The sequence below is a fragment of the Onychomys torridus genome, chromosome 23 (assembly GCF_903995425.1).
Source record: "Onychomys torridus chromosome 23, mOncTor1.1, whole genome shotgun sequence".
NCBI lineage: Eukaryota > Metazoa > Chordata > Mammalia > Rodentia > Cricetidae > Onychomys > Onychomys torridus.
In genome coordinates this window covers 26254427-26271255 of record NC_050465.1, presented here as the reverse complement: position 1 = coordinate 26271255, position 16829 = coordinate 26254427, and the positions used below count along the sequence as shown (strand labels likewise).

The 16829-nt window shown below is 39.5% G+C and overlaps 1 protein-coding gene across 1 annotated transcript in view; it reads left to right on the top strand.

Annotated features, from left to right (window-relative positions):
- Positions 1 to 16829, top strand: part of Smchd1 (structural maintenance of chromosomes flexible hinge domain containing 1) — a 135808-nt gene that overhangs the window by 65670 nt on the left and 53309 nt on the right. Inside the window, exons 24-29 of the mRNA XM_036173068.1 lie at positions 1634 to 1768; positions 3645 to 3872; positions 6875 to 7023; positions 8576 to 8664; positions 9241 to 9359; positions 11811 to 11978. Of these exons, the coding sequence (XP_036028961.1) occupies positions 1634 to 1768; positions 3645 to 3872; positions 6875 to 7023; positions 8576 to 8664; positions 9241 to 9359; positions 11811 to 11978 (888 nt within the window). The remainder of the gene's footprint in view (positions 1 to 1633; positions 1769 to 3644; positions 3873 to 6874; positions 7024 to 8575; positions 8665 to 9240; positions 9360 to 11810; positions 11979 to 16829) is intronic.

Sequence of the window (16829 nt, the reverse complement as noted above, 5' to 3'; positions counted from 1 at the left end):
TTTTGTGGTTTTTGTTTGTTTGTTTTTTGTTGTGGTTTTTTGCTTTGTTTTGTTTGGTTTTTTGAGACAGGGTTTCTCTGTGTAGCTTTGTGCCTTTCCTGGATCTCGCTCTGTAGACCAGGCTGGCCTCGAACCACAAAGATCCGCCTGCCTCTGCTTCCCAAGTGCTGCCAACCCAGCATGTTGTTTTGTTTTTAAATTCTGCAAGTTATAACATATAATGAAACCAAAGGAAATAAATCAGACTGTCTTTTTGCCCTCTTTTTTTAAATCATTTTTTGTTTTGGTTTGTTTACACGGCTGGGTTTCTCTGTATAGCGCCAGCTATCCTGGAACTTACTTGCTATGTAGACCAGGCTGATAGATACCCTCATGTCTCTGCGCCAACTCCCACTCCCCCAGGTGCTGGGATTAAAAGGCATGTACCACCACCGCCAGGCTTAAATCAAGTCTTAATGCTTATTCCATGAAAAATTTCTTAGACCCTTTCCTTATCAGAAGTCTTTCAATAACACAAAGGTCAGTGAAGATACTAGCTCTTTCCAGTTTTATTTCTTTCCTTCCCCCCATTTCTTTTCATTTTTTTCTTTTCTTTTTGGGAACTGAATTTAAGGCCTTATTCATACTAATCAAATGTTTTATTATTAAGCTATAGACTCATACCTCTTGATTTTTTTTTTTTTTTTTTTTTTTTGAGACAGGATTTTATAAAATAGTTCAAGCTGGCCTTGAACTCATCATGTAGTCCCAAAAGGCTTGAATTGATGCTTCTTTCTGCTGCTTTAGTCTCTTGAGTATTTGGGATAAAAGGCCTTCACTACCAGGCCCAGCTAAGCAGTTTCATGAGTTTGATCCCTTCTCTTAACCACTCGTATATATGTCTCTGTGTATGTCTGTTTTCATGTGTCTCAATTCATATGGCAGAGTAGCTGCCCAGCTTGCTTCAGGAGATTCCTGTCTGTGACTCCTGCCTTGCATTAGGAGCACTGGGATTGGTGAGGTGCACTGTAGTGACTAGCTTTATGTGGTTTCTGGGGATTCAAACTCAGTCTTCCTGCTTGCATGGAGGTGCTTTATCAAGTACTGCGCCATCTCCCCATATCTCTCCCTAACTTTAGATAAGGTGTTCCATTTATAAACAATTAGTGCACAAACAAAGGTGGGATAAGATCTACAACAAAAGAAACTCAAGACAGTAAAAAAAAAAGAGGGCTGAAGAGATGGCTGCAATGTCTATAATCCCAGTTCTAGGAGATCCCACACCCTCTTAATGCCTGAGACAGACAGACACACTCATAGATGCACGTGATCTTTTTTTAAGTTTAAAAAAAAAAAAGAAGAATGTTGAGGAAGGTTTTCTAAAAGGATAATTTTTTTTTTTTTTTTGCCAGAGCTGAGGACTGAACCCAGGGCCTTGCGCTTGCTAGGCAAGTGCTCTACCACTGAGCTAAATCCCCAACCCCCTAAAAGGTTAAATTTTATGTAACATAGAAAATCATAATGTTTTGAGTTTTATTTAGAATTTTCCAGTGTAGAGCCAGAAATACTAGCTATGGTAAGTTACTCAAGAATTTGAATAGGTGCTGAGTAGTTATGGATTAGGCAGTTAATGACCTTTCTGTCCTCCCTCTAGTTTCTAGGTGCTCCAAGCCTGCCGGTCTACACTGTGGATTGCAGTAGCTCTGGAACCAGCATCCTAACAGGGTCAGCAATTCAAGTTCAGAACATTAGGAAAGACCAGACACTGACTGCCAGGATCGAGATACCTGTAAGCTACCTCTCTCTTTGGTTTTACTTGGAGTCTTAAAACTTATCTAATATTAAAATGTACTATTTTGTTTTTATTCCTTTTTTTTTTAAATTCTGTAAATATTCCCACTTAAACTATCACTGAAAGACATGAAAACTTTTACTTTGTATGCATGTGCAATTTTTTTTATAAGTATCCATGGCTAATGGAGAGTACTAGAAACAGTTCATAAAATTGCCAAATGAGGTAACAAATATCGAAGGAAAATACTTGAATAAATTCCTTAGCAGTCGATGGGGGAGATCAGCTGCTTAACTCACACTTATCTACTAATTTGTATACCTAATACTAATGTCATGATCCTAATGTATCTAATATTGTCTTGAGCCTTAGAGAGGCAAAAACTCTTACCTTATTCTGATTCTCTCCCCCCAATACTCTCTGTAGACTAGGCTGGCCTCAATCACAGAGATCTGCCTGCCTCTGCCTCCTAAGTGCTGGGATTAAAGGTATGCACTACCACCACCTGGCACATTCTAATTCTTTTAAGGCTAATTATGTTTTTATTATCTTTTCCTCCTCAGTCAAACCTAGGGTTTTTGACAAGTACTTTTCCCCTGAGCTACATCTCAGCCCTTGACAATCTTAAAATATTTAGGATTCGTTTCCTTTATGCAATAATGTAAGCAATGTTTGTGTGCACATGCAGACATGTGCGTGCACATAATATCTTGCAAAGTGTCAAAAAGTACAGGACTCAACAGTTATCTGGGGATGGGGAGGATGTGGCCTTTGAGGCAAAAAAGACTTATGTAATTATATAGCAGTATCAGAAGACCAGGAATTCAGTTTAGTTAAATTAATAGCAAGTTATATCTGCTTTTAGGCAGTTTTTAGTGTCTTGTCCAAAGGATGCAGCCATGAGAGTAAGGAGTCAAGTAAATCTGTATGCCTTTAAAATAAATTGCTTGATATTTTATAATGTGGGAATTATAAATAAAAATTAAATAACTCACATAAATGGGTTTCTATAGGAATAGCTATAAATAGACAAGGAAAGTTTAAAGTTATTTTAGGATTAATAAATAACTTTGTGTTGAAGGTATTATAATTTATTAAAGAAGTGATGGTTTAATAGTTTAATTTTGTATGCCTAAATGCAACTTCTTTATGATGGATCTGTACAATCATAGTATACTGGTAATCAATATAAATTTCTCAGTATGTTGATAAGCTCAGCTTTCAGGGCATCTAAAGCCCTTCTGGCTATAAACAAGGTTTTTCATTTATCCCAGTGTGCTATTAATTGGGGAAAAAAAAAAACCATAAAATTTCAATACAGCTTAATACTAAAAAGTAGTATCTTCTGTGGCAGTAATTTGTCTTCAATTTTATGGAAAGTTCTTGGTTTCTTCTTTATTGAATCTGTAACTTAATTTAAATCTTAGGAATAATTTATAATAATTTTAAAGTGAATCCAAAAAAATAAGAAAGAAGGCATCCTTGTTAGTAGTTTTCAGAATGTATCCAATGCCATTTATGCCTGATGGTATAAAGTTTTTACTGTTAAAAGTATAATACCTTTTTTGTTTGTTTTAAAAGCCAGGTCTCCTGTGTATTCCAGGCTGACCTTGAACTTACTGTGTAGCTGAGAATGGCTTGAACTCTTGACTTCCTGCCCACACCTCCCAAGTGATGAGATCACAGGTGGGTGCCACCACATCTGGCTTATAATACCATGTTAATGATAAACCTGTTACAAGTGTAACTGTGATCAGATGATCTTTCCTAATACTGAAACTAAATTGTTAAACAATGCCATGGATTTGCCATTAGATAAAAGAGGAAATGAATACGTAGGTCACTCAGTGTATATTCATGTTTTCTCTTCTAGAGTTGTAAAGATGTGTCACCCGTGGAAAAGACTATCAAGTTACTTCCCAGTAGCCACGTTGCTCGCCTGCAGATATTTCGTGTAGAGGGACAGAAAGCAATCCAGATCAAACACCAGGATGAGGTTAATTGGATAGCAGGTGATGTAATGCGCAATCTAATTTTTCAAATGTATGATGAAGGAGAAAGAGAAATCAACATAACACCATCCTTGGCAGAAAAGATTAAAGTAAGTATTTTAAGCAAACTGTTTACTTGTAAATACTCTTATGCTTAGAAAATTGAAATTTTATGGATAACCTGTAAGATTGTTTATCAGAAAGATACTGTTATTAGGTTGGTGCTAAAGGAATTGTGCTATTGGACTGTAAGTTTGATTTAAATCATAATTAGACTCCAACATATTTTTGCCAATGGGAAATAAGCTTATATGTTCCTATAAAATAAAAATAGAAATTCTGGGGTTGGGGATTTAGCTCGGTGGTAGAGCGCTTGCCTAGCAAGCTCAAGGCCCTGGGTTCAGTCCTCAGCTCTGGCAAAAAAAAACAAAAACAAAAAAAAAATTCTGTGAACTCATGGAAGGCATAAGAGAGGACAGCAGTTGAGCTGGTCAGCTTATTCTCAGGAAGCTCACTGGGCTGCCTTACTGAGCTTCTTGTCCAGTTGGTTTTAGATGCTGAGCAGCCATTGAGAGTGACGTGATGATAGGGAGTCTCTTGCCTGGCTAGTAGTACCACCACCCAGTGTTGTCCTTTTTGGCAGCTTTTTTATTTTTGTCATTTTTTTTGTCCACTTGGTTTCTTGTGTACATTGGGCTTCAGAGCAATTCTGGTTCAGGCAGGGTAGCCAAAATCTGGAGAGGCCCCACTGGTTCTAGGGCCTCCTCCAGGTGGCTAAGTCTGCCTTGTTGTTCTCTGAGCTTCAGGGGTTCTTCTCTGATTTCCTTTATGACTGAGTGCAGACAACCCGAAACAGAGCAGAGCATACGGCAGGGGGCCAGCAGCTGGAGCCTGGGCTGTGCCTGAGGCAGGAGCTGAGTCCATCTTTTATCATAGCCATGAGTGCTTCTGCATTGCCAGAACCTGTCTGGACAAGTGGACTTTATCGGGGACTACGGGGGTCCAGCCCCTCGATGGGCCCTTCCCAGGGTCCCGGAAGAATCTACAACCAACTGATAATTAATCTTTGAAGAAAGGAAATGAATCTATGTACATGAAACTCCTTAGTCCATACATTATTATTCTGTCAGTTCTCTCTCTACAAGCTTACACTCTGCTCTCATTTTTAGCTTCTTTCTTGCCCAATTTGTCTTTACATTTATCTGTTGTCCCCTCAGGTTCTATCTTAATTCCTTCATCTAGTTCTGTCCCTTCTAGGTTCTCATCCATCTAGTTCTTTCCCATCTCGGCTGCTCTCCCATCTCCTTCTCTCTCATCTTGTTCTTTCCCATCTGGCTCTTCCTCCTCTTCCATCTCGTTCCTCTAGTACTCTCTTCTAGCCCTTTAATCTAGTTCTTCCCCATCTCAGTTTGTTCCTCTCAAGTTCTTACCCATCTAGTTCTTCTATTCTCTTTTCTGTGTCCTTCAGTGCCCTGAAAGTCCTGGTGTATATACACTAACAAGCGGTATTCTTTGGTTTTGTGGTAAATATTTCCTCATCTTCAGAGTATTGAAAACCATTAAGACATCCATCTTCAGAGTTTTGCTACAAGGTTGTCACTGTGGCTATTATGGTTCCAAGTGGAGATCAGCTAGACATGCTGGCACTTCGAGTCTGATGCAGAGGATTCCAGGTTGGAAGCCTGAATGGGCTAAATTTAAGACCTTGTTCTTTGAAGAAACAAAACCAAAAACCCCACAAAGACCCAGTGCACGAAGGCAATCCTAATGGCTGGGAGATGGAGGCAAGAGCATTAGCAGTTAAAGGCCAGCTTGGCCTATAGGTTGTGTCTCAAAACCAGACACAACCAAGTGTGAAGTCCCTAAAAAGAAAACAAAAATGTGTACGTGTCATCCCTGAGAGGTCTGAGTGGAGGTTCTGAATGTGATCCCTGTGGACTTCTACTCTGCAAGAAAAGGATGCGTCATTGCTGGTTTACTTTTCTGGTCACCTTCTGGGTTAAATCCTTTCTCAAATATTTCTAGCTTAAATTTTTTTATCCCTTAAATTACATGTTTTAATGTGACACTTAATCCATTCTTTTAAATCCCCACACTATATCCTACTTTAAACTTTTGATTTGTATTTAAGAACTTTTAGCTCAACATGCTCTTTTAGTCTTTGATTGTGAGTTCAAAAACCACCAATACTGTTTTCTAGTTTATGTTGCTTGAATGACAGAAGATAAGTAATAGGCATAAAAGACAAAGGCTGTATCCTGCTCACCCTAAGCTACAACACGGGAGGCCTGACTTCCTTCAAGCATTACTAAGCCTCTGAAGATGTACAACCACCTCAAAGACTGTAGCTTTGATTTGAGAAAGACAAGAAAAAAGACAGCAGTACATTTTTCTTAACATTGATTTAAAAAACTTGATAAGGAAAAAAAATGGTTTGGCCCAGCCACCTCCCCTTTCTCCAGTGATGAGTAAATACGCCTTGCTGAAGAAGGAAAGGAGGCAGCTCAGAAGCAGGTCCTTAGTACAACTGTTCAGCTGATCCTCAACCCTCAAATCAAAGTGTGAGAGAAAGTGATGGTTTGCTCCCCTTGCAAGCAGCATGAGGTCTACTTCTCTTTTAGTTCTTCCTCCCTTTGCAATAGAGGAAAGAAATCACCGGCCAGAGCAAGGACTGGAACCAGGGCCCCAGAACCAGTAAAGGCTCAGAGCTATATTGCGATCCTGAACACCCAGTGTAGTTGCTAGCCAGCTAATAAAGGATTTCCTTTTGGCTTAAACCTGGAGTTGTCTTCTCTAGTGGATACTCCACAACATTTCTGGAGGCCCCAGGGAGATCCCTAGATACCAGAGTCCCAGAGGCCCTCCGAGTGGGGAAGAGTGCAGAGTGTGGTGGTCAAGCTTCTTGAGTAACTAGGTGGGGTATGGTGGCACATTCCTATAATCCTAGCAGTTGGGAGGTGGAGGATCATGAGTTCATGTCCATCCTAAACAACCTGAGTTGGGGGGCAGCCTGTTCTACCCGGAACCCTGTTTCAGTCTTTAGAAAACAAGTGGTTGTGGGAAGGCTTTGAATGAAGCCTCTCAGCTTTGTGTTATGTGTATTCTCTCCTAGGTTAACTGGACTCCTGAGGTTAACAAAGAACATCTGTTACAAGGTCTGCTTCCTGATGTACAAGTACCAACATCTGTGAAAGATGTGCGCTACTGCCAGGTTTCTTTCCAAGATGACCATGTCTCTCTGGAAAGTGCTTTTACAATAAGGTTTGTGAACTTGTGGTATTTTGAGTTATTTGGAGTACAAGATAGTCTTCTGCAGCACACAAACACACACACACACACACACACACACACACACACAAACGTGGAAAAAAAGTTCCTTTTAAGATGAAAAGATTTATACTTTTTAGTCTGTCTGTCTCCCTCCCTCCCTCCCTCCCTCCCTCCCTCCCTCCCTCCCTCCCTCCCTTCCTTCCTTCCTTCCAGCTGAGGATCAGACCCTGGGCCTTGCCCTTACTAGGCAAGTGCTCTACCACTGAGCTAAATCCCCAACCCTCACCTTTTAGTTTCTATAAAATATGGAAGATTGTCTTTACAGAATCATTGTACAGAGGTTGATTGTTGGGGTTTTGTTAGAGACAGAGTCCTGCTATGTAGCCCGGGCTAGCTGCAAACTTACTCTTGTTTTTCTGTTGACACAGAGGCTTCGCTTTATCTATCTACTGCTATTTCAGGCAGCAATTGCTGCTCTGCAGTTACTGTCCTGCTTCTCTGACAGCCTCGCCTGACGGGAATTCTGTTCCCACAGGTACTGGCTTTGTAGCTGCAGCCAAATGTAGCTTTTAATTTATCGGTATGATTCAGGAATCAGAGGCTGGGATGAAAAGCTGCTATCGGAGAGGTTGAGTAGTAACCAGCTGACCTTTCTTTGCTGTGGTCTTGGAAAGTTCCCCTCCGTACCTCCTCCAAACCAAAACCCCATGCCACTCCAAGCTTTTACCTACTAATTCCTGTGCATGTCTCTGTTATCTTCCAGACACCCTCTGACTCTCTGTGATTATTGATTTCTGTCAACTAGTTGTTAACTCAGCCTCCTGGCCCAAGGTGGATTTTATTTAAATAATGCAAATGCAGACTCGGGGTTCACAGTGCAATCGAATATCCTGAAACAGCTCACAGTCCTCCTGCCTCAGCTTCCCCTGTGCTGGGATTACAAGTGGTGGCACTGTATCTGACTAATAGTGATTACTCTTTATAAACTTGCACTTCATTGATCCATTAGTAACTGTTAAAATGCACCAAAGGAAGGTTCTTCAACTGAAAGCAACAGAGGCTGGAATGCACGAAAGGTAGAGTGTGGTTTTTAGAGGGAAAAAAACTATCACATTGGTTAGTGGTGAGACTTAGTTCAATCAGAATTAATCTACACACTCATAGAAAAGAGTAGAGCTTAATATAAAGGAGTAAAAGACTTTCTGTCGCACAACCCCTTGGCCACCCTTTCCAGTGACTCTAGCACTGTGACCCTCTACCTTTTCCTGAGCTGTTCTTTGCACCAAGAGCAGTTCTACCACTCTGACCATAACTCATTGTTGTGATTTATTCTTACCTGTCTGTTGACAGTATTTCCTTATTATAATTTCCTCTTAATGTAATGTAAAGAGTATGATGTAATTTTTTTTTGCAGTCAATAGCTATTTAAAATGAAAGATTTGGAGGAGTGCTGTTGTATTTAAATTTAGGGCATCAAATATGTGTTGCTCTTCTTTTCTGCAATTAATGGTTCATTAAAGCCTTTTAACCAAACCAATTTTAGACCACTTCCTGATGATCCCAAACATTTAAAATGTGAGTTAAAAGGAGGAAAAACGGTGCAGATGGGCCAAGAGCTTCAAGGAGAAATAGGTTGGTATACCCACTTTTTTTTTTTTTAAATAAATAATGCTGGCTTTCATTAGTGCTTTAAAATGTATGCTCTGAAAGATCTTTTTGGCATACATTGGAACTCAGTTTTATGATAGTTTGTTTAGAAAATTTGTCTTTGTTAGAAGAAATAGTTATGAAAGAATTGAATTGATTCCTATATTGCCTTTATTTTTTCCTTAAGCTATAAAATTAAATACCGTTAAAATGTTTCTTTTAAGTTTTAATTATTAAAAAGTCTGATTTAGGCATTGGATATAGCTCAGTGGTGGAGCATATATATCTACCATGTGTGTGGGCCTGTGTTCAGTCCCTCACACCTCAAAACTAAAAATAGTGTTAACATTGGTGTACCTCGGAAATTAAAAGTCACTTGGTTATTAGCAGTATTTAAACATTCCTGCACAAGTTCTTGATACAGCTTTAGTGATTTATACTTATAAGAGAAATAAGTATAATTGTAAATTACCTATATATGAGAGTAAAGCTTCACAGTATATTTTATATGTAAGATATGTCTTTAAAAGGATTTTAACTTAAAGCTTTTTTCTTTTTAAGTTATTATAGTTGCAGATCAGTATGGAAATCAGATTCCAGCATTTTCACCAGATTCTTTATCTACATTGTCAATTGCTGGAGTTGGACTTGATAACTCTAACTTGAAAATCACTTTTGAGGTAAAACTACCTTTATAAAATTGGTTTTGTGTTTGACAAAAGTTGAAGAAAAATGAAAATAATGAAAGTTTAACTTTACATACATTTAAAAACAATTTTCAAAACAGTGTTTTATTTGTGCATGTTTATATGTACTGCACGTGGCTAAATGCTTGCCATAGTGTCTCAATTACTGAACTCAGACTTGGTGGCAGGTTTCTTTTTTACCAGATGAGTCATCTTGTCAGCCTTGATATTACATCTAAAATTCTTCAAGTAAAACTTATATTTAAAAAATTGTGGGGATAGCATATGTGAGGTTTCAAAATAAAATTAATTTACACATTTGAAAACAACAATAACCAGAATTGCAGATGTTTCCTCCAATCCCATCATTCACTTGTAGCCATCATTTTGTTTCCATTAACCATATCCCTTTGGAGCAAATTGTAGTTGTAAGAATATTTCACTGTAAGTATTTAAATACACATATGTCAACCTATGTGTACACAATATGTAAATTTTCAGTTAGGTGTTTAAATAAAACTTAGTGCTTACCTCCTGCATTAAAACAGGATACTGAGGAGAAAACTCACTGTTTAACTTTGCTACTGTATGGTTAATTCACTGTAGCTTGGGAAGTAAAGGCCCTGATAGAATTCTTGGAGCTTGAAACAAGCATGAAGCACTCTTACTGAAAAGGTCAAAGCCAGCATTAGGTGAAAGGATGTTCTGGAATTGGGTCTTGACAAAACCTGCCATCAGTGTAGGTTAGAAAAAGGAGTTCCCCAGGTCTACAGAATTTGATCCATTGATTGCATTATGCTTTTTGTTTGATAGCATAACCACGAGAATTTCCTCACTAGTTTCTGTGACCTTGGGTGTCTTTACTATCTCCCTTTGACTCTGTGTTGATGACATAAGAGGATGAATACACAACTGTTAAAGCTATGTGTAGACAGTCTGCTTCTTGTCACCCTGTGCACACCATGTGCTTGGGCTCTTTAAAAAGTTTACTTTGACACACAAATTGTGCATAGTCATACATGCAGACAGAGCACCCACATACATAAATAAAAATAAAATAGATTTAGATGTATACATGAATGATCTACACATACAGGACATGGGATCATTAACAGCCATTATTAAAATATGCATACTTTTGTGCTCTTTCTGGTCTAGAATCAGTTTAGTCATATTGCAAAGATTAATAGCTAGTTTCATTGACTCAGTAGTAGTATGTGGTAACCATTATTCTGAATAATTGATAAGCAGCAACAAAAACCCCAGTCAGAGTGAATATCACCTCGACAAAGGAGAGGGCATGCAAAAAATAATGGGGAGAAAAAATAGTGAAGATAATAGTATTTTACTATGTAGGGTATTCAGGAAAGACCTTTGTTGTTACATTAAGGTACCATCTATGGAAATACCTAAAGCAAAGCCACAGTAAAAAGAGTTATAAACTGAGGGGAAAACACAAGAGCCAAGTTTCTCAGCCAGGTGTGCTTGCTTTGGGGGTTAAAGCAAAGCACAAATACAGATTGAGCATCCCAGACAGAAAATTTGAAATGTTCTGAAATCCAGAGAATTTTGACTACTAGCATGATGCTCTAAGTTGCTGGGTTTTTTTCCCCCCCAGAGCTGAGGACTGAACTTAGGGCCTTGCGCTTGCTAGGTAAGCACTCTACCACTGAGCTAAATCCCCAACCCCATAGTTGCTGGTTTTTAGAGTATCTCATACTTATAGATTAGAAATCTTCTGGTGTTGGGGAACAGGATTGAGACAGGGTTTCTCTGTATAGACCTGGCTGCCCTGGAATTTACTCTGCAGACCAGACTGGCCTTGAACTCACAGAGGTCTCCTTCTGGCTCCCAATGCTGATATTGAAGGCATGCACCACCAGCTCCTGGCTAGATTAGGAATCTTAACCAATCCATGCAAATATTATGAAATTCAGAGAGATCAGACCAGGCAGGGTGTAGCATAGAGGCACAAGCCTTCAGTTCCAGAAGCAGGGAGCAGAGATAGGCAGATCTGTTTAAGTTGGAGGCTGACCTGGGAATCTCTTCGTGTTCAAGGTTAGCTTGGTCTACATAGTGCACTTCCAGACCAACCAAAGCTACATAGACTGTATCACAAACAAACAAATAAATTTAGAGAACTCTAAAATTTGAAACATTTGTTTTTAAGCATTTTGATCAAAAGATAACTTGTAGAAGAAAAGGAGAAATTATGAGAAGATAAGGTAAAAAGAGATATATTCACAGTTTTTTAGATTCTTTGCCACTGACAGAAGAGAAAAAGATACCAGTTTTCTCTCCTGAAAATAAAAGAGTATGCCAGTGTTGGCATGGATTTGGTCTCTTACCCAGAAATAGCAGTAGGTGAATTATGCAACTTTTTTTTTTTTTTTAAAGACTAAGCAACAACAACCTGTGTTTTCTCAATGTGCTTTTCTTCACTAGGCTAACACACAGAGCATAAGTGTACGAGGCATCAGATTTACTCCAGGTCCTCCTGGACATAAGGATCTTTGTTTTACTTGGCGAGAGTTTTCTGACTTTATTCGAGTGCACCTAGTTTCTGGACCTCCAACCAAGCTGCTGCTTATCGACTGGCCAGAGCTAAAAGAGGTATACAACTTCATGTCTTTATGGTATAATTAATAGTGCAATTAATAGTCTTTCAGACCCTTAGTGGATTAGAAGAGATAGATTTTGTTTTAGAAGAAATAATAATTGTAACTAGCCAGGTGGTGGTGGTGCACACCTTTAATCCCAGCACCTGGGAGGCAGAGCCAGGTGGATCTCTGTGAGTTCGAGGCCAGCCTGGACTACAGAGCCAGATCCAGGAAAGGCTCCAAAACTACATGGAGAAACCCTGTCTCAAAAAACCAAAATAATAATAACAGCAACAACAACATTAACAAAACAAGGTAAGGTTTTTTGTTTGTTTGTTTGTTTTGTTTTGTTTTGTTTTTTGAGACAGGGAGGGTTTCTCTGTGTAACAGTCCTGGCTGTCCTGGAACTAGTTCTATAGACCAGGCTGGCCTCCAACTCAGAGAGGTATGCCCGCCTCTGTTTCTGGAGTGCTGAGAATAAAGGCATGTACCACCGTTTTTCCAGCATGAGGTGAGTCTTAACACTTTAGTTATTCACTGAGTCTGAAATTATGAATGAAATAATTTAGACCTTTAGAACTGTTCTAGACATAAATAAAAATTAGAAGAATAATGAAACTGATTTCACTAGCACCCATTTTACCAGTCAACTGATTTTTGCTAAATTTGTTTCCTATTCTTTTATAGTAATATAAAAACTTCATTGCAGATTTTCATTTCTTTGAAGATAGTCTATTTGTGCATGTGTTTGTGTGTCTAAGTGGATGTGCACTGGTATGCACATGTGCCAGGGTGTGCGTATGGAGGCCATAAGAAGTCTTTCTACTGTCCTTTGAGGTAGGGTATTTACCCGAACCTGGGACTTGTGTTGGTTGGCTAGGCTGGGAGCCAGCAAGCCCCGGAACCATCCTGCTCTTCCTTCCTCAGAGCTGAAGTTACAGGCTTGTGTTCAACACCCAGCCTACTTCACGAGTGCTGGGATTTGAACTGCAGTCCTTACAGTTACATAGCAAGTGTTCTTAACAGTTAACCATCTCTCCAGTCTTGTTGAAGTTTTTGTAAAGCATATTTCAGTGCATCAGTACAAATGGACTTTCTATGAAAATACTTAAGTCTTAAATACTCATTTTGCAAACATCTGGCAAATCCTACCTCTACTGACTTCATTTACTGATAATTTTGGAATCTATTGAATTTAGTGTGGTTGACATGGTTGGAACAGACATCCAATCCCAGCACCCAGAGTTAGAATTTTAAGATTTATTTATTATATATTCACTCTTCTGCCTGCATGCCAGAAGAGGGCACCAGATCTCACTACAGATGGTTGTGAGCTACCATGTGGTTCCTAGGAATTGAATTCTGGAAAAGCTCAATTGGATTTCTGGAAAAACAGACAGCACTAATAACCTCTGAGCTATCTTTCCAGCCCCGAGATGGGGATTTCTCTGAGTTCAAGGGCAGCCTGGTCTACATAGAATCCAGTAAAAAAAATTTAAACATTTTGTTGAGAAGTTAAAATTGTATATACTTAAAATGTATAATGTTAAATGACAAGGTGGATTTAATGATAATATATGTATCATCTTACATACTTAACTGTTTTATGGTGATGACATTCTTTTTTTGGGGTGGTGGTGGTGGTGGTGGTGGTTTTCAAGACAGGGTTTCTCTGTGTGGCTTTGGAGCCTGTCCTGGAACTCACTCTGTAGCCCAGGCTAGCCTCAAACTCACAGAGATCCACCTGCCTCTGCCTTCTGAGTGCTGGGATTAAAGGCGTGTGCCGCCGCCGCCGCCGCCGCCGCCGCCGCCGCCACCACCACCACCACCAGGCGTTGATGACATTCTTAAAATACAATGTTTTTATTGAGAATTACCTTTACAGATGCATTGTTATTTTAATCATATTTATGCCCCTCATTCCTCCCCTTAACTCAGCAGTTCTCAGCCTGTGGGTCATGGGCCCCTTACCCCCCCTTTTTGGGAGTTGAACAGCCCTTTCACAAGCATTGCCTAAGAGATTGGGAAACACAGATATTTATATTACAATTCATAAGAGTAGCAAAATTACAGTTACTAAATAATTTTATGGTTGAGGGTCACGACAACATGAGGAACTGTTTTAAAGGGTCGCAGCATTAGGAGAGTTGAGAGCCACTGACTTAACTCTTCCCAGCTCAACAGCCACCTCCAACTTAATGTCCTTTCAAAAATATAGCCTGCCACCAAGTTCATTGTGTGCTTCTCATATACTTGTGTATTTGAAGCCACCCCAGAGTGTGGCTGGCTTTCCAGGGTATTCATCCTAAAAGGAAACTTACTTACCTCTCCTGGAAGCTCCCAACTGTCGGTAGCTCCCCCTTCAGTAATGGAGGCTCATGAGCCCCTCTTCTCTCCATACTGGAGTGTTGATCGGCTTGGTCTTATACAGCTTTCATGCAGACATTCACAGCTACTGTGGACCCATGAGTCCAGCAACCCTATCAAGTCCTTCCCAGCCTCTGGCTTTTACGGTCTTTCTGCCCTCTTCCCCATAATGGTTCCTGAACTTTGGTGGGGAGTGAGTATGTAACATGGCTGCCACGTTCATGGCTGAACACTCCACACACACTTATTCTCTGTACTTCAACCATTTGTGAGTTTTTGCATTAAGAAATGAGTATGGAGATAGGAATGTAGAAGCCAGTTTGATGCTATGTCCATTTAGCAGAAAAAGGATAGTAGTCTCACCCTATAGCCCATGAGCTCACCAGCCATGGATTTTTTTTTTTTAAATAACTACTTAACATTATAGTTTTTTTCCCTCATTTTGTAGTTTAATTAATTTTGTTTTAAATTATAAATTTATCTAGGAATCGCACAGGGAAAATAGTTGAATTGACTTTTCATTAACCAGATTACCCTATCAAAGACAGGGATAGAAAGATTCTTTACATGTGTTTCTCATTTCCAATAAATACTTGCAACTCTAGCCTAATCTCTGAAGCAAACTCAGCAAGCCAAAGTACATAGAGTCAAAGATATTTACTATAAATTCTTTGAGAGATAAAACAAAAATATAAACCTCTACTGCATGTCTAAAAACTTTCTCTTGGTAGGCTAAATAGTTTAATTCCTTTTTTTTTTTTTTTTTTTTTTTTTGTCTTACAGCCCACATTTTCCTTCTTTTTTTATTATTAAATATGTTTGTTTATTAAAAATTTTTTCCATTTTACATATTAACCCCAGTTCCCTCTCCCTCCCTTTCTCCCGCCTCCTCACCTCCCTCCCACTCTGTCCCCAACCACTCCTCAGTGGGTAAGGCCTCCCATGGTAGTCAACAAAGTCTGGCATACCAGGTTGAAGGAGAGCCTAGCCCCTCCCCATTGTATCAATGCTGAGCAAGGTATCCCACCACAGGGAATGGGTTCCAAAAAGTCAGTTCATGCACCTGGGATAAGTCCTGGTCCTGCTGCCAGGGACCCCACAAACAGATCGAGTCACATAGCTGTCACCCACTTCGGTCCCATGTAGGTTCCTGAGCTGTCAGTCCAGAGTCAGTGAGCTCCAACTAGCACCGGTCAGCTGTCTCTGTGGGTTTCCCCATCATTAACATTATAGTTTTATAAAAGAAAAAAACAATTTGAAAAAAGAGCCATGTAAAAATGCTACAATAATTTCAGGGTTTGAATTAATGAGAATAATAATGTTATAACATATGATTTAAACAGACTTGAACCAGTGAATTAGGTGGTAAACATTAAGAATCCTCTAAACCCATCTCAACAGCAGTGTAGACTCTAGTAGAGTGGAGATGTTGGCTGTGAGAGAACAAAGACACACATTCTCTTGAACTCAGATTCTTGTCCATTAGTGCCTTCCAATCTCCCTGTTTTTCTGACCCTTCCCCTTTCCCATAATGCATTTCTGTATAAGTACTTTTAGTTTGGCACAGCTTTCTTTTTTTATTATTGAGAAGTCGTGTCTAATGTTTAGACATTTCTACAGAGTGCCTGTAGTCATCACTTGGGAGGCTAAGGGAGGAGGATCCTGAGATCAAATCTAGACTGAGCTGCATTGTGAGACCCTGTCTGTAGATGGACTTTCTCAGTCCCACCAGCCAGCTCCCCAAATAACCACACAGGGGTTTAATATTAATTATAAGTGCTAGGCTGATAGGTTAGACTTGTTATTAACTAGCTCTTACATTTTAAATTAACCCATTTCTATTCCTTTACTTGCTACCACATGGCTCATGGCTTGTTGCCTTATTTTGTACATGTCCTGCTGCTTCTGTATCACTGGTGATTCCCAAGACTCTCCCTTTCCTCTTCCTAAGTGTCCTCCTAGTCCAGCTCTCCCCCACAATCCCTTCTTGCCAGCTATAGGCAGGTCAGCTCTTTATTAACCAATGGGAGTAATACAAATTTATAGTGTACAAAGAATGTTCCACATCACCTGTCTTCAAAAAAACCAAAAGAAAAGAAAAGAAAAGAAAAAACAGAATAAGGAGCTAGAGAGATAGTTCAGTGGTGATGAGCAGCACTATGTGCAGGTATTGTTCATATACATTTAGGTAGTCTTGGATGCCATAGGATCCCCTGGACCTGCAGTTATAGGATTACATAGGTGTTAAGAACCAAACTTGGATCTTCTGAAAGAGCAGTAAGCCCTCCAAATCCAAGACAGAATATCTATACTCTCAACTTTTCTGTAGTTCTTTGGTTGGTTGGTTGGTTGGTTGGTTGGGTTTTTTTGGGGGGGAGGGAGGTTGTAATATTTATTAGGGAGGGGATTACAAAGGCGCACACACCAAGTGTGGAGGAGATCAGACAGCCATGGTTCTTGGCCAAGTTTTTTTAAATCTGTGAAAACCAGTTGGTTA